A 24637-nucleotide genomic window follows, 5' to 3' on the forward strand; every position below is an offset into this window, starting at 1 on the left:
CTCTCTCTCTCCCTGTCTCTGTGAGTGTCTCTCTCTCTCGCTCTCTCTCTCTCAATGTGCTTTATTGCCATGAAAGTTAATAATATTGCCAAAGACCACTTTCACCCTTGTGTGTGCGTGTGTCTTTCTCTTTATGTATTCAGTTATTGTGTTTCATTAATGTAAACACAAACAAAAAATAAACTTTGCCAATGTTTAGTCATAGAATAAAGTCAATAAAGGAAAAATTTGAAACACTTGAATATCTATACAATACATGATAAGAGTGCCAAATACAGTGTGTATTGGCACATTCAAACAGGCCATTCTCAACTGTAACTAGGTTTGGGATCATTTAGGATTTTAACGCTTCCGGTTCCGTAACGATTCCCTCTTAACGGTCCGATTCCTTAATGGTTCCCTTTAACGATTCCTATATATATATATATATATATTTTTTTTATCTACATAATTTTGTCCGTCATTAAGGTTTTTGATAAAGACTAATTCAATCATACACACAGTATTGCATACATTGTTATAGTGGTTCTCAAGGTGAGGTCCATGGACCCTCTGGGTTACTTGAAGGGGTTCTAAATGGACCCTTACAGGTCCATTTGTACACTCACAGAGTTATGGTGGTCCTTGAAATTAAAAAGTTTGAGAACCACCGGTATTGTAATTGTATAGCAGACGTGAAGTCCACAGCTCTGATGGTGTGATAAACCGGTTCAGGAAACGGTTTCAAATGTGATGATGAAACCAATTCCGGTTCCTCAATGTTGGATCCGGTTACGGATCCCGACCCTAACTGTAATTTTAACCACTTTCAGCCTGCGGTCCCTGTTGTGGGCGTGTCATTAACCACTTAAACCCCTCTAGTTTTTGTGAATCGGACCCGAGTTACTTGGAACCGCTTTTCCACCCCACTACACTAAATGTCCTCACATAAAAATAGCTCCTCTTGCGACGTGTTGTGAGCTTGTAGATCTACTATTTTTGGCAAAGTTTCTCCCCAGAATATGGATGCTAGGGTTCATGGTTCAAAGCTGAAAATGTTTGAAATGTTCAAGTTTGTAACTTGGCTATTTCATCTATTTAATGTTTTATTTTTTTAAATATAAAATACAGCTTAAACGTGGTGTGAGTGATATCTATTTATTAGAATAAGTGTTAAGTAGGTCTGTATTCGGTTAGTAATCATTGTTATGGAGTGTTTGGGGTCTCCCCAGCTCTTCATTTTCAAATCAATTACACACCCATGAAGATTTTTTTTAGTTTTTGTCATATTCCTAAGACAATTTGATGACTCAAAGAGTCTCCTACTGAGTCTCCTATTGACCGATGACCCGGCCATCAAAATTATTGGCTTAGGAATGCGACAAAAACAAATAAATCTCCATGAATTCAAGGCTTCATGGGGTGTGTAATTGATAGTTTTTGGAGTGAACTACTCCTTTAAACATAAAGTACATTTTTAGGTCAGGATAAAAATGTCATCCAATCAGGAGCGAGACCTTCTACAGGATACAGGATGAACAAGTGAAATTTTAACAAGAACATTTGCATACAAAACTGGAACTGGAGCACAGAAAAATCTAAGCTGATAAATTATCTTTTTGGGGTTCTCTTTCATGATTGAATGAAAATTGGTATCCCGACCTGAAAATGTATTTTATGCTTAATAAAGAGCTGAAGAGATGGGGAGACCCCAAACACTTCATGACAATGATTGCGCCGCATTCTGAGCTTGTAAATCTCCTATTTTTGGCAAGTGGTTAAGAGGCAATACACGATGCTTGGCGAGTATGTGACCTCCCCACCCCCCAAAAAAAAGAAAGCAGAGAGACAGTTTTGATCTTTCACCATTAAAGCGTCTTGTACAGTCCATTATGACATCCTGTGATAAATGATTCATGACGTGGTTCAGAGACAGTTGTGTGGGGGTCACCTCCTACCTTTGTAAACATGGGCTTCCCGTGCTGGGTGACCATGGTGCACTGGTCACAGTCCACAGTGATGCAGGAGTTGTGGAAGGACTCCTTGGAGTGTTTGAGGATGTAGTGGAGCTCCGTCACACCGCCCTCGAACACCGTACTAAAGTAGCGGGGGATCAGCGTCCGGCCAATCGCTGCAAACGAATGAGGAGAGGGACATGTTAACCACTTAAGCCCTATTTTCAAAAAGTTTCAAAAACAAAAAAGATTGAAACTGAAAATCTCCCTTTTTTTTTACACACACACAACAATCTGAATTATTACATTTGTTCTTCTTTTCCCACCCTAAACTTGCCGATCTACAAGCTCACAACGCTCGCAGATCAGCTATTTTGGAAAGATTTTCACCTTTAATGACATTCCCAAAATATGGACGGCGGAGGGTAATATGGTTATGGAAAGAGGTCAAGTGCTCAATAATGTCTGAAATTTTTGTATTACAAGTGCAATTTATGATGAAGTTATGATGATGAGGGTTACTGTATTTGTTTAGCTCCTTTCCCATATAGAATGCCACATAAAGTGCTTTACAATCGTGAGCGGGATAGATATAGGCCCTAGGGTGTCATCATAGTATTATTATAGTAGTAGTATAATATTAGTAGCAGCAGTAGTTTTATTCTTTCATAACTCATAATCCTCCAGATGGTTATATTCAGTTGTTAGAGGGATGCAGGGCGACAGCTGCTACTGAGACTGTCTAACCGGAAGCACCAGAAGTTCCGCCCATGGAAGTTACACCGGTGCTTTGCAGATCTCTTTACATCCCCTGTACATGAAACCCGTGTTGCGATTTGGTCGAAAAAGACAGCTTCCGGGGGAAGTACATACAACGGAAGTCCCACCCTAGACACACTCTGCATTGGGTCGTTACCAGGTTTTTCTCCTCGGCGATGAGAAAAGGCTGGGAATGAGGCTACGGGGAGGTAACTTTGGTCCTTGCACTGCCTTATAATTTGCAGCATCACTCAGTACAGTGTCAACAATGATCTGAATTGTAAATATGAGATGCAGTTTAACTTCAAAATATTACATAATGCATTCATTGTTTGACAACTGAAATACCTTGTAATCACATAGAATAACAAAATGCATTCTAAAAGTTACAAACAGTTTATTTGTATAGCAGCATGCAGCCCAAATAAATATTTTTGCATCAAGGCAGGAGTGTGGGACTAATTTATATTTTCTTTAATTAATCGGCCCACACAGCCGTGGTAAGCACCTCACCAACACTGTGTGTGTGCATTCCTTTAAATTCAATCTCATTTAACCTTTTTTTCTATCATATAAAACACTTTTGAAAGAAAATAATAACATTTTGCATTGGTGCCTATCCATTTGGTCAATAGAAGTGGATAGCATACAGTACAAGTATACAGTATTTCAACATACAAGATTAAAGTTGAATTGCAGTCTAGAAGCCAACCACTGTTAGTGCTCTGCTCGCTGTGACCTTATCGTGCATTTATGCTATCAGTCTTATAGGAGCACTCAACAGTTTAAATCAAAGATTCACCTCGAGATTAAACCGCTTCTGGGTGTTGCAGAGAAAAGTGGCGGCAGTGTAAATTACTCCATCTCTGGTTGTAGGAAGCCGACTGACAGCATTGCTTGCGATTCATCATGTCAAAGTCACAAGTTTGTTAGTTTCACGATGTTGCAGAGCATATATACGTGTTGGAATTATTTTGCGAGTATAGTTGCCAGTTTAAAATCGACTTGTTGCGAGTACTCTGATGTAAACTGTGGCCGCAAGACCACAAATAATGTGCTCTTAGTCAACTTGTCTTGTTAAAGAACAATGTGTTCTTATTTCATTTTCCTTGTTAAAATGAGAATGAGCTCTCACTCAATCTCGTTAAATAATACAATTTTGGCAGTTTTCCATTTAATAATGGATGTGCTCTCGTCCACACAGTCCTCCTCACTCATCATATACTTTCCTTAACCGTCTTAATCAAAACTCCACTTTCTCTCTGAAGACACACTGCTCCTTCCTGGTAACCTTGGATTCACAGCAGCCTCAGAGTTCTGTCTACCTCACAGTTTCTCTGCCTCTGTAACATCAGCAAAAAAATAGCACCCTACCTCTCCCACTAAGCAGCCAAAATCCTGATACTGCACATGCCTTTCCCTCCACCATGCCCGGAGAAAAGTACATCTTGCATGAGGACTGCATGACATTACCGACAAATTAAAATGTTTTTTTGTTAGTTTTCTTTTTGCTTAACATTGTGATTTTAGTATGAAGTGCGATAAGCACAGCTTCATTCATAGAGATCATTTTGTTTTTCAGCACTTGAGGGGGGGGGGGAAAAGTATGTTTTGGGGTTGAAAAATGAGATGCTAATGTTTAGGGGTGTACGCAGTATGAATATAAAGCGAAGTTTTCTCCGAATGCTGCAGCTTAGTATGTAGATCAGGGATTCTGTACAGTGTCACGGAGCATCATTTAGCGAGGCCTGTCTGAAACAGTGTTTACCCCGACCAAAAAATACTCCTTGATTTAGAAACTGCAGTACAGCTGTAGTCAAAATTGCTGTTTCAATTGTTTTGCAGCTCTGATTTGCTGTTTCCTGAGTCACCATCACATATTTTCAGAGACCACAAGCATTACTCATTATACACGCACCAACAACACATTTTGACAACATTCTTAAAATAATTAAAAATAGCCTATTATATATTATTATCTGTACAAGGAAATGAAGTGAGGCAGTTTGAGCCAGATTTGAACCCATGATGTCAAGACAAGGTTTGTGACAATGAATTACACACACTAGCCAAGACACCATGGCTTCTAAATTATTATTATTATTATTTTTAATAATCCTTTATTGATACAGAGGCTGTAACCTTAACTGCCCAGATTATCACGGCCAATCTGAAGATTTGAAATAGCAACGCTCTGGTTGCAATCCCTCGCCACTGACCTTTAGAGTACCAACTGTCCATCAACAAAACTCTCCCAACTCCTTCTCCACACCCCAAATCAATTGCTACAGCTGACTGGCTCCAAAACACACTGTAGTGTACAGCAAACTGCAGCTCAGGAAAAACCGAGTGCACTAGATACACTTTGAAATGTTATTAACATTTGTAGTAACTCTTTGGAAAACATGGTGTACTACAGTTGACGATTTTATCAAACAGTTTTTTAGCATGGGTGGTCGCCATAGAAACCACCCCCATCAACCCTCCTGTTAGTGTCAGTGCTACGCTGTCATGCCTACTGAGATCTGTGGGACAAACACAAACCAACTAATAATGACATTTTGGAATTACAATCGAGTGTGTAACCCACACTGTTCCTCTCCATGGAGGTACATGTCTTAGTTCCTCTGCTGTCTAACTTTCATCATTAGAACATTGCCAGGCCAAAAACAAAGCGAAACGAAACAAAGCAAAACTAACGAAAACATGAAACCGCTCCATTATACCAGCGGAGTACCGCCTCGGATACCAGGCTGAGATGATCCATCTCAGAGTCATCACTATGTTGGCTAAAATGATGCTCCTGTCTCCTAAGCCCCCCTCTCCCCGCCTCTCCTCTCCTCTCCTCTTCCTCTCATCCCCGCCTCTCCCCATCCTCTCCTACCCTCCCCTCCCCATCCTCTCCTACCCTACCCTCTCCTCTCTTCCAAAATAAAACCCCACACCCACCCATCGCTCCCTGAGCTGAAGCTATGCCGAAGGAGTAAAAATGTCATTTCGGAAACGAGAATGTCCCTAAAGACGCTGCCTGGCTCCTGGAGAAGTTGGACCTCAGCTATAGGCTACAGATGAGGGGGGGGGGGGGGGGGGGGTGGTTGCTGGCAGGGGTAGGTGCTGGTGTGGTGCGGGTGTAGCCTTGACTGGTGTGTTTTGTTTTAATTCGATAAAGTCAGGCATGACTAAATAAACACATGAAATGTTTGGCGGCATGCAAGCAGTATGGGGGGGTTGGGTAAATCGTTCTCTCTACCACTTGCTCGCTCCTCTCCCTCTCTCTTTCTATCACTTGCTCTCTCTTGCATTTTCTCTCTCTCTCTCTCTCTCTCTCCCTCTCTCTCCCTCCCTCTCTCTCTCTCTCTCTCTCTCTCCGTATCACTTGCTCTCCTCCGCCCGCTACTGCTTTCCCTCTCTCTCTCTCTCTATCTCTACCTCACGGTTGAAAAACAAAGTGCGTCTAGGAGTGGAGCTGACTGTTAATGTGGAGGAGCTCTGAGGAGAGGGGTGGGGGGGAGACAGAGAGAGAGAGAGAGCGGCGCAGCAGAAATGAGCGAGCTAGGGATGAAAGAGGGTGTGGGTGGGTGGGTGGGTGGGTGTGTGTGCGGGGGGGGGCAGGGCTTGTCAAGGAGGGAAAGATTCGTGGTGGGAAGAATGAGGAAGACGAAAAGAAATATTGAGAAAAGCACGAAAGGGAGAGAGAAAAAATAGCATGGGAGAAAGAAAGAGAGGGGGAGAGAGAGAGAGAGAGAGAGAGAGAGAGAGAGAGAGAGAGAGAGAGAGAGAGAGAGAGAGAGAGAGAGAGATGGGGAGAGAGAGAGAGCGAAAGACAAAAGAGTAAGAAGGGAGAGGGTAGAAGGACACACAGATGTGCTTCTTGCCTACCTGACCAAGCCAGTAGTTTTTGGGTGGAGACTTGTCAAGCAAAACAAGGCCTATAATAAAAGCCAGAGAGCGTAGCCCGCGGTGACAGAGTGATAGATAGATAAGCACGTCACGGTAGCCATGCTAGCACGACTCTGACCATATCAGGCTCCTCCAGTCTTGTGCTTCCCTTCGGATATTTTCTGAAGCCTCCGAACTCCCAAATATTATTTTTCTCGGGCTCTCTTGAGTTTGCAGTGACTTTGAACCAGTGGTGGAAAAAGTACTCAAATGTTTTACTTAAGTAAAAGTATCAATACTGCAATTTAGAAGTACTCTGTTACAAGTAAAGGTCTGTTGTTCAACATTTACTTGAGTAAAAGTACAAAAGTATTGGTATCAACATGTACTTGAAGTACCAAAAGTAAAAGTACTGAAATGTTTGAAAATAGCAGATCTACAAGCTCAAAGCGATGCGACGTGTTGTGAGCTTGTAGATCGGCTATTTTCAAATAGCCTATAAAATAGGACTATGTTTTGTAATATAATAATTTATATCCGCAAAGTAACTTGTAACTAAAGTTTTCAAATAATTGTAGTGGAGTAAAAGTACAATATTTTCCTCAGAGATGTAGCGGAGTAGAAGTAAAAGTACTGAAAATTGGAAATACTCCAGTAAAGTAAAAGTACCTCAAAATTGTACTTAAGTACAGTACATTACTTGAGTAAATGTACAGTACTTAGTTACTTTACACCACTGGTTTGCAGTGACTTTGAACTGAGGGAGCGGGTTGGATCGGTTGGGCGTCCTGCTCAAGATCCACTGATGGGACACAGGACCGTGACCTTTCAGTTCGGGGCTCGCTCAGACTAAATAATAATCCGCTCCGACTGACAACCGATCACAATCAGAATCAGTTACAATCGCAAACACTGTATGGCAGAGTATAACAGCCGTGCATAAAGAAACGTGTTATCTGGGAGACATTTCAAACTTGGGTGTCGATTGGGTATCTGCTTGAAAGAAGCGCTGCGCTACCATTCATCATCCATCAACGCTCCCCTTTATGAAGGGAAGAGTCTGTTTGAAAATCACTTAAAAATGTAAAACTGCCCTTATCAGTCCTGACAATACCCCCGTTCTTTTGTGTTACGAGGAGAAAGTAATAGGTTAGCAACACAGTGAGAGCTTAAATAGACCCCGAGGTTATACAAAAGATTAGCAGCCCTAACAAACTTCAAACACAATTTAATACCAAATGGAAACCAACAACGGGAGAAAGAAGCGAAACTTCAAGCTGAGACGGAGCGCTCTTCTTATACACCCACACCTCTCTCTCCCTCTCTCTCTCTCTCTTTCTCTCTCTCTCTCTCGTTGTTACCGCCTGTCTCTCTCTCTCCACCAGCTGTCGTCAGCGCGTTGATTGGCCCGTCTTCAGAGGCGGGACGCTCCAGAGATGGGGATTAGCTGGCGCCGGGATTTCGGTGCGAACAAGACAAGCAACATATGCCTCTCAAGTAACATGTACCCAAACATGCAATTTAACAAATAATTAACGTTGTGTTAATTAGTCACATTAATTCTTGCCACTTTGTTGGGATTGGGATCCCCCCCCCCCTCTCCCCCTCCTCTCTCCCCTGCCGGTTCCCCAGGACTCCTGCCAGCAGCAGCAGCCAACCAGACAGCTCCGATGCACAAGGCTCCGGGCAACATGAGGAGAATGAAGGAGGCCTGCAGTCTGGCATACAGCACACTGGAAGGTGCAACAGTTAATCCGAGTGCCGCGCTACGAGCTTGTAGATCTGCTATTTTTGAAAAAATCTTGAACGTTTGTGCAAATCTTTTGAATATATATAATTTTTTAAGCGAAAACGTTTAACTCGAATCTTTGTTTTTTTGGAAAAACTTTTGTTTCTATATCAATGGATTGCAAACTTTTTCAGGTCAAGGACCCCCCAAAATTATATGTATTTGGCCACAGACCCCCAACTCAAAATATTTTGTAACAGGGACCACCAGAAGCAAAGAGTAAAAAAAAAAAAAATCAAGATAAAAAAAATATTGCAGATCTACAAGCTCATAGCGAGGCACTCGGCTCATACTCGGCTCAAGCTCATAGCGAGGCCCTCGGTGCCGCGCTATGAGCTTGTATATCTGCTATTTTTGAATAGCCAAAGAAATCTAAAATGACACAGATGCGTCCCTGGATTGAATGGGTTAATCCAACACATCGATTTTATCCATTATAAAAGAACTATCGATAAAATAATCAATTAATAATCGATTCCTATTTTGGGAATGTCACTATAGGCAAACTGTCTCAATAGTTTTTTACACAATAAAGTGAAAATAGCTGAACTATCTGCTATTTCACTATTTCTGCTCGACACAAAGTATAAAATAATGCTTAAGTGCTTTATCAATGAAATTAATAGAAAAAGTAATTGATAGAATAATCGCTAGGAAAATAATTGATAGTTGCAGCCCTACAGTACACACGGTTTCACGGGGACACACACACACGCGCGCGTGCACACAAGGGCACGCATGTGTATCTACGCTCATATGTTGATCCATGTTCATCCTCCCCCCTAATAAGACACATGCATGCACCCACACATCTGCACCCATGGCCACACATTGTGTGTGTGTGTGTGTGTGTGCGCGTGCGTGTGTGTGCGTGCATGTGTGTGAGACTGTGTGCGCGCGTGCGTACTGTGTGTGTGTGTGTGTGTGTGTATGTGTGTGTGTGTGTGTGTGTGTGTGTGTGTGTGTGTGTGTGTGTGTGTGTAAATGTGAGTGTGTGTGTGTGCGTGCGCGTGCTGCGTGTATGTTTGTGTGCGCTGCGTGTGTGCGCTCGGGCGTGCTGTGGCAAGTGTGTGTGTGTGTGTGTAAGTGTGTGTGCTTGTTTGTGTGCATGCGAGGAAAACAGAAACTGGGAGCTTCAGTTTCAGAGAAAAATAATGATTGTGTGCGTGCGTGCATGTGTGTGTTTGTGTGTGTTGCATTCAGCTGTGTGGGCATGTTGTGCATAACTAATGGGTGTGCACGTGCATGCATGCAACTGTGCATTTGTGTGGATGTTTGTGCCAGATACCACGTGTGCGACCGTTAATATGTGTTTGTGTGCATGCGTGACTGCACTGTATGTGTGCTGATGGAAGGGAAAAGAGCTGTGCAGAAGATGGGGGCTGGTTGGAGAGGCTGAGTTCTGTCCACTACCACTACCATCAGTAATGATGCACCAAGGGAGCAGAGAAACGCTCGGCTAACAGCATAATATCCTCGTGTATGCACATACCCACATGCATATACACAAATGAATGCATGTAAACACGCTCAGAGGCACAGAGACATACGGTACACTACATGAACTGCACTCCCCGAAGTCCCTGGCCCCAACGTCAATAAACACGCTTAAATGTTTGATTAGAGAATAGCCCAAGCAGAACATATATATTTACACGGTTGATGCTATCGTTGAGTATCAACGTTAATTAGCGTTAATAGCTGGTAACCATTTCTAATTTGTGCTGATGGAATTTCAGCGGTCAAGCACTTCACTGTATGTCTACAGTCTTTTTTAAAGTTCCTTTTACAAAATGTCAATTATGGCATAAATATGCTTATTTATGTGAATAAATAGCATACAATTTAGGGGCCGATTTCACATAACTGTTTTGAGCCAACATTTCATTGCATTTGACGGAAACAAGACTCTAAAAGCCCCTCTAGCACCCCTTAGAGGTTGTGCAGCTCCTTACGATTTGTCCTGCAATCTGCCTATTAACAGAAATATTGAGTGCAAAAGTTAGCCTGAGGGTGGCGCTAGAGGAAAGGTAATGGGATAGTTCAAATGAATAGAGTTCAGCCCCCCGGGGATCATGAATGCGTGCAGCACGTTTCACGGCAATCTTGCCTGTTCAATTACGAGATATCTTGTATGTAAATGGAACTTTTGGCCTAAGGGTGGCACTATAGTGGTAAGCCCTGAGGTTAACCACATGCAAAAAATACTGCAGGATTCATCCGCTGGGGGAGCATGAAGGTGCACACATAAAATCCCAGGGCAATCTGGCAAGTTGTTTTAAAGATATTCAAGATATTTAGTTTGGGACCAAAGTGTTGGGTGGAAGAAAGGACAGACCAACCCACCAACATCGCCACCCTTAGAGCCCCCCTGTGCCACTTCATTTGTTCAAAGTTCATAATGTTATTACAAAGTAAATATATCCCCCACAAATAAATGAAAGGCTTTTATAAAATTATTTATAGTGTTTAGAGCAGAGGTTCTCAACCTCTTCTGAATCAAATCTTTAAAGTGTTCGTGGCCCACCCACCTGACGGCCGCCGTGTTAAGTGGTCAGGTGGGTGGGAGTGTGCATTTTCAGAGCATGTTTATTTTAATGATATATTAATGTTATATTATCATTAAAATGTTTGTGTTTTGCCAATTATTTGGGGGCCCACTTGCAATATCCTCACGACCCACTGGTTGAGAACCGCTGGTTTAGAGAAACCATCATATCAGTAAAACCCATCACTGCATTAATCCCATTTGCACGTAGGTGAGAAAGTGTCCATTGGTGGTACTGTATACGAATTCAAGAACGCTCGCCCCAACACACGCTTGCCCCGGGTCAATTCCGGTGACCTTGGAACGGTCGCCACCAGGTATTCCTAAACTTAACCTCAGTAAAACAATGCCTAAACCTATAACCTTATTCCTAAACTTAAAGTTATACAGTGCAGGTCCACAAATAACGCTGGTCATTACCGTCACTCCAGGCCGTTCGTTTATATCCTCTGTTACCCAGAATTCCATTCGTTTTCACCGGAAGACGGAAGCGTTTCAAAAAGCGTTCTTTTAATTGTTTTATACCATCTGTGGATCGTTTCTCTTAGCCAGTGGAGCTTAACACATTGGGTGCCAGAGGTTTATTAAAATATTATACTTTGAGTGCCAGGACTTTTTAAACATTTTGAACCTTTTTCAAGTAGTCACAAAAAAAATTCAGTGATCACCATCCTCACGGTGATCCCCTCATTACACACATACAGGTCTCGTACAATCGGGGGAAAAAAATTTAAAACATTCGGAAATCCATTCCATAGTTGCAGCCAGTTCAAAAAAGTTAAATTAACATTGTAAAAAAAAAAAGTGCACAGGAGCCGAGATACAGGTTTTTGAAGTCATAAGTTAACCAGGAGGTGGATTGGAGTCTAAATCTTGTAGGAGTGATATTTCCTGTTGCTGTGAAGGAAAAAAAAAAAAAAAATTAAAAAAAAAAAAAAAAAAAAAAAAAGTAATTTTTTTTTTTTTTTTTTCAAAAACCGTATATATACGGTTTTGGCACTCAACGTTAGTATGCGCAAAACCGTATATATACGGTTTTGGCACCCAATGTGTTAAGTTACCGTGAGCTGTGTTTTCTTTTTCTGTTGTTTTTCGATCTTCAAATCATACAATCTCTTAAAATCAGCGTGAGTTTCCTTTTTGTTATTAGCACGGTAGTTCCTGGCCAAACAGGAAACCGGTGCGGTAGTTCCTGGCCAAACAGGAAACCGGTGCATTTCCGCTTCCGTTTTCCGGCCAGACGACGTCATTTTCGCGGGAAAGACACCCCTATCACCGTTCAATAGAAAATATATGTATAAAAGGCTTTCGGGGGTGAAATTCATGGAGTGGGTGTTGTGAAACTTTTGCCACTCACAAAAGATATACAATTTAACTTTAGTTTTGTTGAAAAAGTTACCTAGTATTACTTTAACCTCAGTAAAACTATGCCTAAACCTATAACCTTATTCCTAAACGTAACCTCAGTAAAACTATGCCTACACCTATAACCTTATTCCTAAACGTAACCTCAGTAAAACTATGCCTCTAGAACTAACCTTATTCCTATACTTAACCTCAGTAAAACTATGCCTAAACTGGGAAAAAATTGGGGTGAGTGTGTTTTGGGGCGAGTGTTCCGGTTACCCAGAATACAGAAGTGGTCAAGTTGCTCACCTCTGACACTATATGCACCGCTGCTGCTCTAAGATCACATTCTGCACGAGTCTTCTCTCATAAAATATGCCTCACCTATGTTTCCCCCTTAGCTTTCTACAACTTGCCTCCCAACAGAGAATTTAGTTTTTTGGAGAAAAACTTGAAAAGACTGCAGAACGATAGGCTAAACAGCAAGTACATACAGTACAGTATATACCGTGCATTTTTCCATTAAACTATGTAACAGCTTCGATGACAAACTATCACCACATACTTCACTAGCTGACGTTTATCATTCACCCGTTCTGAAACAAAGACTGTTTCCTGTCGGCGAGGTTGTTATTGTCACCCATGGACTGAAGTTATCTGCAGCCATCCAATCCTAACTTTTTTTAATTCAAACTCATCAATCACTTCGCTAAAGACGATGGGTGTTGCCGATGCTGTCGCTCACACGGTGTGTGTCTCATTTGGGAGGAAAAACTCTTGAGATGGAACCCGTCTCAGGTTTCTCAGCGCTGGCTGCCTGTGCAGCCCATCCAGCCTGCTGGTGATTAGGCTGCAGACTGTTAGAGTGGAGCTCACGCAGAATGAAGCAGAATTAAAAAGGGAAGAGGAAAAAAAAAAATAGAGGCGAGAAAGTCGGGAGATATACTCAGTGGGCGATTATGCAGCAAATGCTGCTCTCCGCACTGCAGAAGAGAGAAGAGATGGAAATGAGAAAGGGGGGCTAGAGAGGATGAAGAAATGGTAGATGTTCCAAAATGTCTGTATGCAAATACAAGCACATTCATCAAATTACTGGGCAGCGCAGGGCTCGCATAGCGGCCGGGGTTAAGGGTTCCACTCCTTGTCTAGCTCAAGTTTAGGAGTTCTGTTTCCTGTGCGTGTGCAGGTACAGTACGGTATGGCTCCTTCGGTGCTTTGCTAAAGGGCACTTGGACAGGAATCTTGGCTGCTGTTAGGCTGCCAAACTAAAGCCACCAATGAGCCTCATCTGTTGTCTAGAAATACTGACCTGTGACCTCTAAGAAGCAAAACGGCTGCTTCTTTTCTTCTTTTTTTTACCAAAATCATTTAGACTAGAAGCTAACTTTTATTGGAACTGGAAGAAAACAGCATATCACCAGACTCAAATAAATGTTATGGATTCCTTTTATTTTCCTTATGCGGAAACCGGTGCTTACACCGTAATCCATAAACAGCTACAAATAATTAAATCGATTAATATCCCTTAGTGTGTCCAAATTCCTCCGTGTGTGCCTACTACCATCAATGCTCCTCGGGAGCCAGAGATGGCTTTTCGAGAACAAAGCTGACATATTGATCAGAGAGCTATGGAATCGATGAGTGAAGGGAGCCACGCAACCTGGCAAACAAACATCTTGTCGTATCGACCCATATCACTATCTAAATACCCCATCATTAGCAAGCAGCTGCAGGTCAACCCAGGGAGTACTTTAAGAAGATGTAGTAGTAAGAAGATGGCCCTTGTGCCTGTCTACGCCTACACGTCAGCCTCTGGTCTCACTGTGTGCTGATAAGGACGATAGGAACATTTCATGTAATGTTTATTGTGGCAAAAATAATTGCGATTAACAATGTTATCATGATTATCCTGGGTGGGGTGGGGGGGGGGGGCAGCAATGCTAAGCTGCCCCCCCCCCCCCCCCAACCATCCGTCCTTTTCTGGCACTATTATGCCTGAACTGCACCTACTGTACCTAATCTGCTGTATATAGAATATACTGTGAAGTTGTTTACACAAAATTAGGTGGCAGCTACTGAAGAAAAAATGCTGTTCTTTTTATGCACATGTACATTTAATTTGATGATGCTCTTTTTATTCTCTTTTTGCTCTTTTTGCACTCTTTACTTTAAACCTTTTTACGTTTTATATCATTATTCTATTTGCTGTTATTACCTACGCTGCTGCATTGTCTGAAGGAAGCCAGACCAAAATAAGTTTTACTCTTATGTACCTGTACACAAGATGTAACAATAAAGTACAACCTTGAACCTTAATCAAAATATGCTTAAAAATCCCACTTTTGTTAACCACTTGAACCCCCAACATCCCTATTCTGGGGGGAACGTTCACAAAAAATAGCCGATCTACAAGCTCAATGATGCGTTATGAGCTTGTAGATCGGCATTTTTTGGCTACCGGATATTCAGCTCGGCAAAAACAAATTGATCCCAGTGTATGATGGAGGATAAATTAAAATCTCTGCGATCCGACTATTGTTGTCACAATAAACGATAATAACAATTATAGTCTCATCACTAGTACTGATGTACTGTAATGGCCCGGCTGGGCTTGAAATGTCAACTTGTTGTAACTGGCATGTTTAGTCCATTGACTACAACTTAACAGGATACTTGGCATTCATGCCAACCAATCTAAATATGACTTTAGATTTTCAAGGAGGCTACTGGAATCCATTCATTTCAGTACAGTATGAAAATCAACTTGCAATGACTTTGAATTATTTTGTCAACGTTATATTATCATTGCATCTTAATACATTTTAAAGCATAGATGAACCCAAAAAGAAATCTAAAAATAAAGCAATTCGCTGGAAAATGATCTGTGTTTATGTATGATAAATGGTCAAAGCTGTGAGTCGAAAATTACATGTATTGACGCTCGTATTAGCGGAGCAGATAAGTGCTACGATCTTTCAATTTATGATACAAGCGTGAAAATTGGCATGAGCAGTCTCCATGGGTCACTTGACAAGAAAATTGTCCGAGGCAGTTGTAATTTCAAGATGGCGGCCATTTTTCAAGATGGCCGACACCTTAGTGTGCAGTTAAGTGATATGATGGTTGATTTGGTGATACACGCATGAAAATTGGCATGAGCAGTCTCTGTGGGTCACTTGACAATAGGCCACCCACAGCTACTTGAAATTTCAAGATGGCGGCCATTTTTCAAGATGGCCAACACTTTAGTGGAGCAATTAAGTTATATTATGGTTTATTTGGTGATACAAGCATGAAAATTGGCATGAGCAGTCTCTGTGGGTCACTTGACAATAGGCCACCCACAGCTACTTGAAATTTCAAGATGGCGGCCATTTTTAAAGATGGCCAACACTTTAGTGGAGCAATTAAGTTATATAATGGTTTATTTGGTGATACAAGCATTACAATTGGCATGAGCAGTCTCTAAGGGTTGCTTGTCCCATACTTTTTTGCCAACAACAATGTGAATTATGCTCGTTGGCTTCCAATACACCTTCGAGACATGATGTGCATTGAGGAGCAACATCCAGAAGTTGCTGCAGAGTTCCACAAGGGGAACTTTGTAGTACATAAGTCAGACAGGGCTTTCTCTGCAGTGGCAATTGATCAGGCTCATGAATGGCTCAATGCTGTGATCAAAGGTGATGGGGGAGCAGTCGGGCTGACAGAGAACCCATCAGCACTGCGAAGATGGATGTTAGCAGGTCCAGAGGTGAGCCGTCTAGTTAAGAACTATGAAGCTGCGTCAGGAGCTAAAGATGTGAAGAAAGGTAATCATCACCATGAACAAACAGAGGCTGCTCAAAAAGCATTTTTGGAGAAAGTGAAACGACTCACATCAGTCATGAGGGAAATGGGTAACCCTTTCATGGAAGAATCAGATGATCTGCTTGTGTTGGACACAAAGGACATTGTTGATGCCAGTTCAGCTGAGCTGATAGCCGTGCATCACCAACAAGGCAGAGAACAGTTCAAGTCTTTCATGACAGATTTACAGAGCCTCGACAGTCCATGCTCTTTCTACAAGCCTATCAAGAAGAATATGGTAACTTTCTTCAAGCACAAGCCAGTTGTCAGTGGAACAAACTCCAAGATGAAGGAACTTAAGGATGACTACCAACTTTTCTCCCGACTATTCATCTCTTGCCAGAACAGGCAGTGTGACTTACAAGAGTTCTTCAATCATGAGAACCAATCAGCTCCCGCCGCTCTCAGTGATGGAGGGAAACTCCGCACGTGTACCAAATCACACCTGGCTGAGATACTACAAGCGAAAGTGACATTGCCTGAAAAAAAGCCAGAATCAGATGTTCTTATAGTGGATGGATCAGCTATGGTGAATACACTGCCACCACGTTCAAGCAAGACGTTTGATGAATATGCAATAAGTGACATACTTCCAAGAATAGAGACATACAGCCATACATACAGGCGGACGGACATCGTGTTCGATGTTTACTGGAAGTCCAGTCTGAAGTCTGAGGCAAGGTCAAAACGGGGAAAAGCAATCAGGAGGAGAGTAACAGGCACAGGCAAAACTCCGTCAAACTGGCAAAGCTTCCTACGGGATGAAAACAACAAGCAGGAATTGTTCCATTTCCTTGCTGATAAAGTTACGGAAATGAAAACAGCCAATATAGTCATTGTGACGAAGGGGGAAGATGCTGTTAGCAACCAAGCTGCTAACCTGGATGCAGTAGCCCCGTGTAGTCATGAAGAGGCAGACACGCGTATTTTCCTTCATGCCCAACATGCAGTGAAACAAGGACACAAATCCCTGATGATCGATGCCAATGACACAGACATTGTAATCATAGCCACTTCTGTTATGCCCTCTTTGATGCAACTTGGCCTTGAAAAAATGTGGGTGACTTTTGGAAAAGGAGAGAAGACAAGATGGATCCCAATACATGAGGTAGTTTCAGCCATAGGACCAGAGAGAACACGTGGTATCCTCTTCTTCCATGCCTTCAGTGGTTGTGACATTGTGTCATCCTTCCATGGCAAATCAAAGAAGTCTGCCTGGAACACATGGGACGTGTGTGATGAGGTGTCAAACACATTTGCAACACTCAGCGAATGTCCCTCTGCAGTGGAGGATAGTGACCTGCAAGCTTTGGAGAGATTTGTTGTGCTCATGTATGACAGGTCCAGCGATGTCACAACTGTGAACGAGGCCAGGCTTGATCTCTTTGCCAGAAAGCAAAGACATTATGACTTGATCCCACCAACTCAAGCAGCACTCAAAGAGCATGCCAAACGTGCTTCTTATGAGGCTGGATACGTGTGGGGACAGGCATTGAAGCGACATCCACAAATGCCGAGCCCATCTGACTGGGGATGGGTGGAACAGGACGAGAAGTGGAAAGTCTTCTGGACTCCACTTCCACCTATTGCGGAGAGTTGTTGGGAGTTGACCAAATGTGGGTGCACCAAGGCATGTACTGGAAGGTGTAAGTGCTTCAAATATGGACTCAGTTGCACATGCCTATGTAGTTGCCCCTGCTAGAACCTATTTGCATGTTTATTTTGCCAGAGTTTTTCCCCGTTGTCCTCTTTGTTTTCAAGTGTAGGCCTATGGCTCGGCTTCCCCTCGCCACATCGGTGCATCATGTTTTACTTTGTCACCAGTCTATTAGTGTGTAATTTTCAGTTGTTACTTTGTAACATTGCTTCCACTGCCTTCCACTGCCATACGTAACAGTGAAGCACATTTTCAGTTTAGTTCCTTACTATAGTTTGTCATGGTTCCGTGGCTACTGCCATTCAGTATTAGCCATTGCTCAATTATAATTTTGGAGCACTGTCCGTTCAGCACCACAACTGTGCTAATCAGCACCTCAACTGTGCTAATTTATTAGTCATATTTTTTGTTCCCCCATCTCTTAGTATTTATTTGACACATGTAATGGCTGTTAGTTTAAACAAAAAAAAAAAAAAAATCCCTTGTGACTGTTACCGTGTCGTGGTAAGGGAGCTTGAGTACCTCAGTGAACCCTGAGAGCTATGCCAGTGGGAGGCAACTCCTGACAGGTTTTACCAAACTGGACAGGTCGTGGGCCCTCGTCAGACAAAACACAGTCAAACAACCTCTCTTGACAGAGCTTTTTGAGGAACCCAATACATTTCTATGAGAAAAGGTATCATTTAAAGATCCACATGGCGGACGAAAGTCATCTTGAAATTTCAAGTGGTGGTTGTGGGGTTTCTTGTCAAATGACCTTTTGAGACGGCTCATGGCAATTTTCATGCTTGTATCACCAACTAAATGATTTAAGCTTAACTGTGGTGGTTTTTCATCTTAAAAAATGGCCGCCATCTTGAAATTTAAAGTAGCTGTGGGTGGCTTATTGTCAAGTGACCCACAGAGACTGCTCATGCCAATTGTCATGCTTGTATCACCAAATGAACCATTATATAACTTTAATGCTCCACTAAAGTGTCGGCCATCTTGAAAAATGGCCGCCATCTTGAAATTTCAAGTAGCTGTGGGTGGCATATTGTCAAGTGACCCACAGAGACTGCTCATATCAATGTTCATGCTTGTATCACCAAATAAACCATTATATAACTTAATTGCTCCACTAAAGTGTTGGCCATCTTGAAAAATGGCCGCCATGTTGAAATGTCAAGTAGCTGTGGGTGGCCTATTGTCAAGTGACCCACAGAGACTATTCATGCCAATTTTCATGCTTGTATCACCAAATAAACCATCATATCACTTAACTGACCACTAAGATGTCGGCCATCTTGAAAAATGGCCACCATCTTGAAATTACAACTGCCTCGGACAATTTTCTTGTCAAGTGACCCATGGAGACTGCTCATGCCAATTTTCACGCTTGTATCATAAATTGAAAGATTCTGCCAGAAAAAAGCATTTAGCCGCTCCGCTATATGGTCCTTTAACGATTAAAAGATTTAAAAGGATCCATGTTCTCTCCTTTTTACAATCACTATGGCTAAATGAAGTCAACTACAGTCAACTTTATTGATATAGTGTTTGTGACAAAATACTTAATCAATAAAGTCACTTAAGTCACTTTGTGTGACTAAGTGCTTCACGGAGAGCTGAAGACCAAAAGAAATACAATAATATGTGATTAAAACCACAGTGAGGATACGGGGCCAAGGCAGTTTGTAGGGGAATGTGCATCCATGTACACAGTATGTTTGTATGTGCTGCAAACCACATGAACACCAAATCTGGAGCAATCTACAAGCTCACAATGAATCACAACAAGAGAACACTTTGTGAGCTTGTATATCGGTTGTTTTCAACAAAGAGATGTGGTATATAAGGGAAAAAATAGCAGATCACGTATAGAGCCCAAGGGGACCCCGGTCAACTAAGTACAGTATATAGGGTTTAAGTGGTTAATGACTTCCCATAATTAGTAATAACTCTATGCATTAGGAGCTTTCCATCTTAGTAGAGAAACGGTCAAAACCATACATCATATAGGTAGTGTATACTAAGGCACACTACCAAACACATACTGGAGTATTTGTACATAAACATTCACTCCCTTACCACATGCTCATGCACACACACTCTCTCATAAACGCACTGGGTACAGTATATGTACACGAACACACACACACACACACCACCCAGCGTACACACACACACACACACACACACACACACACACACACACACACACACACACACACACACACACACACACACACACACACACACACACACACACACACACACACACACACACACACACACACACACACACACACACACACACACACACACACACACACACACACACACACACACAGCTAGAATGTGGGAATCACTGCCCAGGACATGAAATATTCATCAGTCATAAAACTTTAATTCAATCTCTTTCTCTCTCTATCTCTCTCTCTCTCTCTCTCTCTTGCTCTCTTTCTCTCACTAGTTCTCTTCCCCTCCATCGTCCTCTCTCTCTCCACCCCCTCCCTCTCTTCCCCACCCCCTCTCCCTCTCTACCCCCTCTCTACCCCCTCTCCATCTCTCTCTTTCTGACTCACCTTCCCTGCATTTCCATCACTTTCGTGGCATATGTATTTTTCCTCTCTTTCTTATATTTGTGGTAAACATTTTCATCTCCCGCCTGCAGTGAAAGCAATATCACATTCATTGGAAAATACAAATATGACTTGCCTAACTGTCCTTAATTATTGTTAAGCAAGACTAATGGGATATTTCAACTGGAGCGAAGAGTCTTTGAGAAGAATTTCGCTTCATTTGCGTCGCCCAGTTCGCCTCATTCGCACCTCCCAGTGCAACATCGCATAGTGCCGTCTTTGCATTGTCCTTGTATGTATTCTTGCCGCACCAAAAAATATCTTCGCCTCTAGTGTCAATGCACCACGAGAGTATAAAAGCCACGCTGGTTGTGCTGCTCCAAGTTTCATGGCAAGCTGCCCATTATATTTTGAGATATCTTGTGTGCAAGTGCAAAATTTGTCCGATGGGTAATGATGCCAGAGCAGTGGTTCTCAACCTTTTTTCTGGATCAGGGCCCACTTGAAAATGGGCCCTGATCCAGGGTCCACTTGAAAATGCACGTGGCCCACCCATCTGACCACATAAGTGGTCAGATGGGTGGGCCACGTGCATTTTCAGGGCATGTTTATTTTAATGATCAATCAATTGTGTTCCGGCTTAGATCAATGGAACTAACATACGACTTTAAGTTGATATTTATCAGTATCTCAATGAAAACTCACTTTTCAAGATTCTTTTTCCTATGACATTTTTTTTTACATATCTTTTTTTTTTTATGTTATCATTAAAATCTTAGTGTTAAGCCAATTATTTGAGGGCCCACTTCCCTCAATACCCTCACAGGGTGAGAACCAGTGTGCTAGAAGAAAGGCCATGGGGTCACCAAAATAAGCTGGGTGCATCCTCTGGGAAGCATGAAGGTACACAGCAAATGACATGGCTATCTAGCTTGTAGTTCTTTATCTTGTTTAGGGCCTAGCTAAGTATTGAAAGCACACACATTGCCATCCTTAAAGGAGTAGTTGACCCAAAAAAGTACTTATTTTCTATCAATTACACACCCCATGAAGCCTTGAATTCATGGCGATTTGGGGTTTTTGTCGCATTCCTAAGCCAATAATTTGATGACCGGCGGAGTCTCCGGTAGGACACTCAAAGAGTTTCCCACTGAGTCTCCTATTGACCAATGACCCGCTCATCAAATTGGCTCAGGGGTGAAAAAAATAAAAATAAAACTTCAAGGCTTCATGGATTGTGTAACTGATAGAAAATAAGCAATTTTGGGTGAACTACTCCTTTAAATCCCCATCACTAGCAGGGGTAAAAACCACGACTGTTAAGAGGGGAAAAAGCTCTTTGAAGTGTTTAAAATGTCATTTTAGAAAGCAAAGGGACAAGTGGTCCTGAGGTCTCTCCTTGCCCAAAATTGGCGTCATTCGAGACTTGTATTAACAGGAAGTACTCAACTGAACTTATCAAGACCTTAGTTGAGAGAGAGAAGAATTATTCTATAGCATTAGCAACACAAGGTTGTAGGTACTGGATGATAAGCTCCTGTCTGTCTGTTTAAGCTTTTGTCCGTCTTTTATATCACTGACATTTATTTTAATTTTTATCACTGATATTACTTTGTATGTGCATGTATGTATGACACACACGCACACACTGTGTTAAGTGAGGATATAAGATACAGAGAGAAAAGGTAACAGCTTTGTAGAAATTCAAGAGAATAAACACACACACACACACACACACACACACACACACACACACACACACACACACACACACACACACACACACACACACACACACACACACACACACACACACAGTATAGGCTGTGTATGTATAGTAGACGTATACTATAAGTGCATGTACATTTATGTGTGCATTTGTTTATGTGTACAATCTATAAAGTACCAGGTGCCTGTGTGTGGGAGGGGTTGAAATAATATAGTAGGTGTGTGGGGTGCGTGTGTGTTGTAGGTCATGCCTCCATAAATGAAGCATGCTGTATGTGTGTGATTGTGTGTGCATAGCTGCCTCTGTGTGTGCGCGTGCACGTGCGTGTGTGTGTGCGTGCGTAAGTGCATGCGTGTGTGAGAGTAGTAGGCAGACAGACAACAGGCCTTTTTTTTTTTTTTGACATAACCATTTTTCTCCCCAATTTAGTCATTATGCCAATTGATTCATCCCCACACACATTTCTGTGTGTTGTCACTGCTGTTGTACCCTATACTGACTCACCGGCCAGTGAGGAGCCCCCACCAGGAGGACATAGCATCTCAGTACTAGTCCTCCCGCCAAACACTCCCCACTGACAGGTGCCGCCCCAGCCCGTAAGAGTACGTGTCGTGCAGTGACAAATATCACCCTCCCTGTCCGGCTTCCCTCCCCCTAACACCTGCCGATTGTGTACGTATAGACAGACGGTCGACCAAGCCGGATGCACCACGGCGCATTGGCAACAGGCTTGCCGTGTTAAATGGTCGGATGGGTGGGCCGCGAACGCTTTCGAGATTGTCAAGTGGGCCCTGATCCAAAAATGAGGAACCACTGCAGTAGGCTACTGATGGACAGTCCACCCAACAGTCCTCTCCCAGCACACATTTCATAGTGTGTGAAAAAAGCACCGACACCACAACCCCAAAGAATTTCCAGAAACATTTCTCCCAGAGTATGTAAGTGTATTTGAAAAAATGAATATTTTTTTGCCTAGAGAAAGTATTGTGGTTTAAGACCACAAGTAGTGGCTCAAAATCAAAAACCAAAAAAGTGGGGAAAAGGCGTGACAATAACAGACCAGAATAGGAGCGAGAAATACTGTGGGGAAGATGAGAGAGAGTGCAGGCAACAGAACGGTAGAGCAACTCCAGTAGAAGAACAGCAAGAGGGGTAGCAGTGAAAAGCAAATGAGAGAGAGAGGGGGGGGGGTGGGGTAGAGAGAGGGAGAAGGAAGGAGAGAGGAAGAGGAGGGAGAGGAAGAGGAAGGAGAGGAAGAAGAAGAAGAAGAAGAAGAGAGAGACAGAGTGGTTAGAGAGAAAGGGGGAAGGAGAGAGAGGAAGAGGGGGGACAGAGGAGGGAGGGAGAAGAGAGAGATAAGAAAATGAAAGAGTGAGAGACAGGAAGAGAGAGAGAGAGAGAGAGAGAGAGAGAGAGAGAGAGAGAGAGAGAGAGAGAGAGACTACAAGAGCATACGAAAGACAGAAAAAGAGGGAGACTGTTTTGAAAAAAGAGAGATGTATCTCCAGTCACCCTGATCCAACCTTGCACCACGGCTGAATAGTGGCGAATTTGAAGAGAGAGGAGAGGAGAGAGTGAAGGAGAGGAGAGAGTGAAGGAGAGGAGAGATGAGGAGGAGAGAAGATGAGGACAGCAACAACATAGAAAAAGAGGAATTGAGAGGAGGAGGAGGAGGAGGAGGAGGAGGAAAGGAGAGGAGAGGAGAGGAGAGGGCATTGTGGGGGAGGAGAGGCAGGAGGAAGCAAAGGTAGGGGAGGGAGGGGTGGGGGTGGTATACCCCCCTGGAGACCAGCCCCTGTTTCCCCTCTTCAACCCCATCCATAATTCAAACACCTACCCCCCCTCCCCCCATGCCTCAACATAGATAAACCCTCCACTACCCCCAATACCCCACACACCCCACCCACAGGACACGCGGCCCCATAGGGAGGGACACAGGGGGGGAGAGGGGTTCTTCCCCTTGGGCAATAACACCCACCCAGTATAGCCTAACCATGTTACACCACATCAATAACCATGTAGAGGGTTATTGATGTGGTTATTGATTTATATATATATATATATATATATATATATATATATATATATATGGAATAGCATGGTTATAAGGTTATGTAGAGAACCTTATAACCATGCTATACCATATATATATATATATATATATATATATATATATATATATATATATATATATATATATATATATATATATGTAACCCTACATACCAATATAAATATGATTACCATAAATATGATACCACATCTATAAACCTGTATACCACTATAATAATGCAATACCCCATATCTTTGCTGTCGGGCCCCCATATCTTTTAATTTTTATGTATTTTCGTAAATTAACACCCTACTTCGTCATGTTGCAGTGTCACGCAAAAGTAGCCAAAAATAGCCTATCTACAAGCTCAAAACACGTCACGTTTTGAGCTTATAGATCTGGTATTTTTTGCTATTCTTGAATTTGAATTCAATTGAAAGAAACCGTTTTGGACATACAAGGTTTCCACCCGACAGCAATCCCTGTATACCCCAATAACCACGCCATGCCACACCTATAACCCTGTATA

At 42.5% G+C, this 24637-nt stretch overlaps 1 protein-coding gene across 3 annotated transcripts in view; it reads right to left on the reverse strand.

Moving 5' to 3' along the window:
• ldb2a (LIM domain binding 2a) overlaps positions 1–24637 on the reverse strand; it is a 109543-nt gene that overhangs the window by 38634 nt on the left and 46272 nt on the right. For all 3 annotated transcript variants that reach the window (XM_080416997.1, XM_080416996.1, XM_080416998.1), the window contains exon 3: positions 1938–2110. In XM_080416997.1, the coding sequence (XP_080273123.1) occupies positions 1938–2110 (173 nt within the window). The remainder of the gene's footprint in view (positions 1–1937; positions 2111–24637) is intronic.

The sequence above is a fragment of the Gymnoscopelus braueri genome (assembly GCF_963280865.1).
Source record: "Gymnoscopelus braueri genome assembly, chromosome: 20".
Classification (NCBI taxonomy): Eukaryota; Metazoa; Chordata; class Actinopteri; order Myctophiformes; family Myctophidae; genus Gymnoscopelus; species Gymnoscopelus braueri.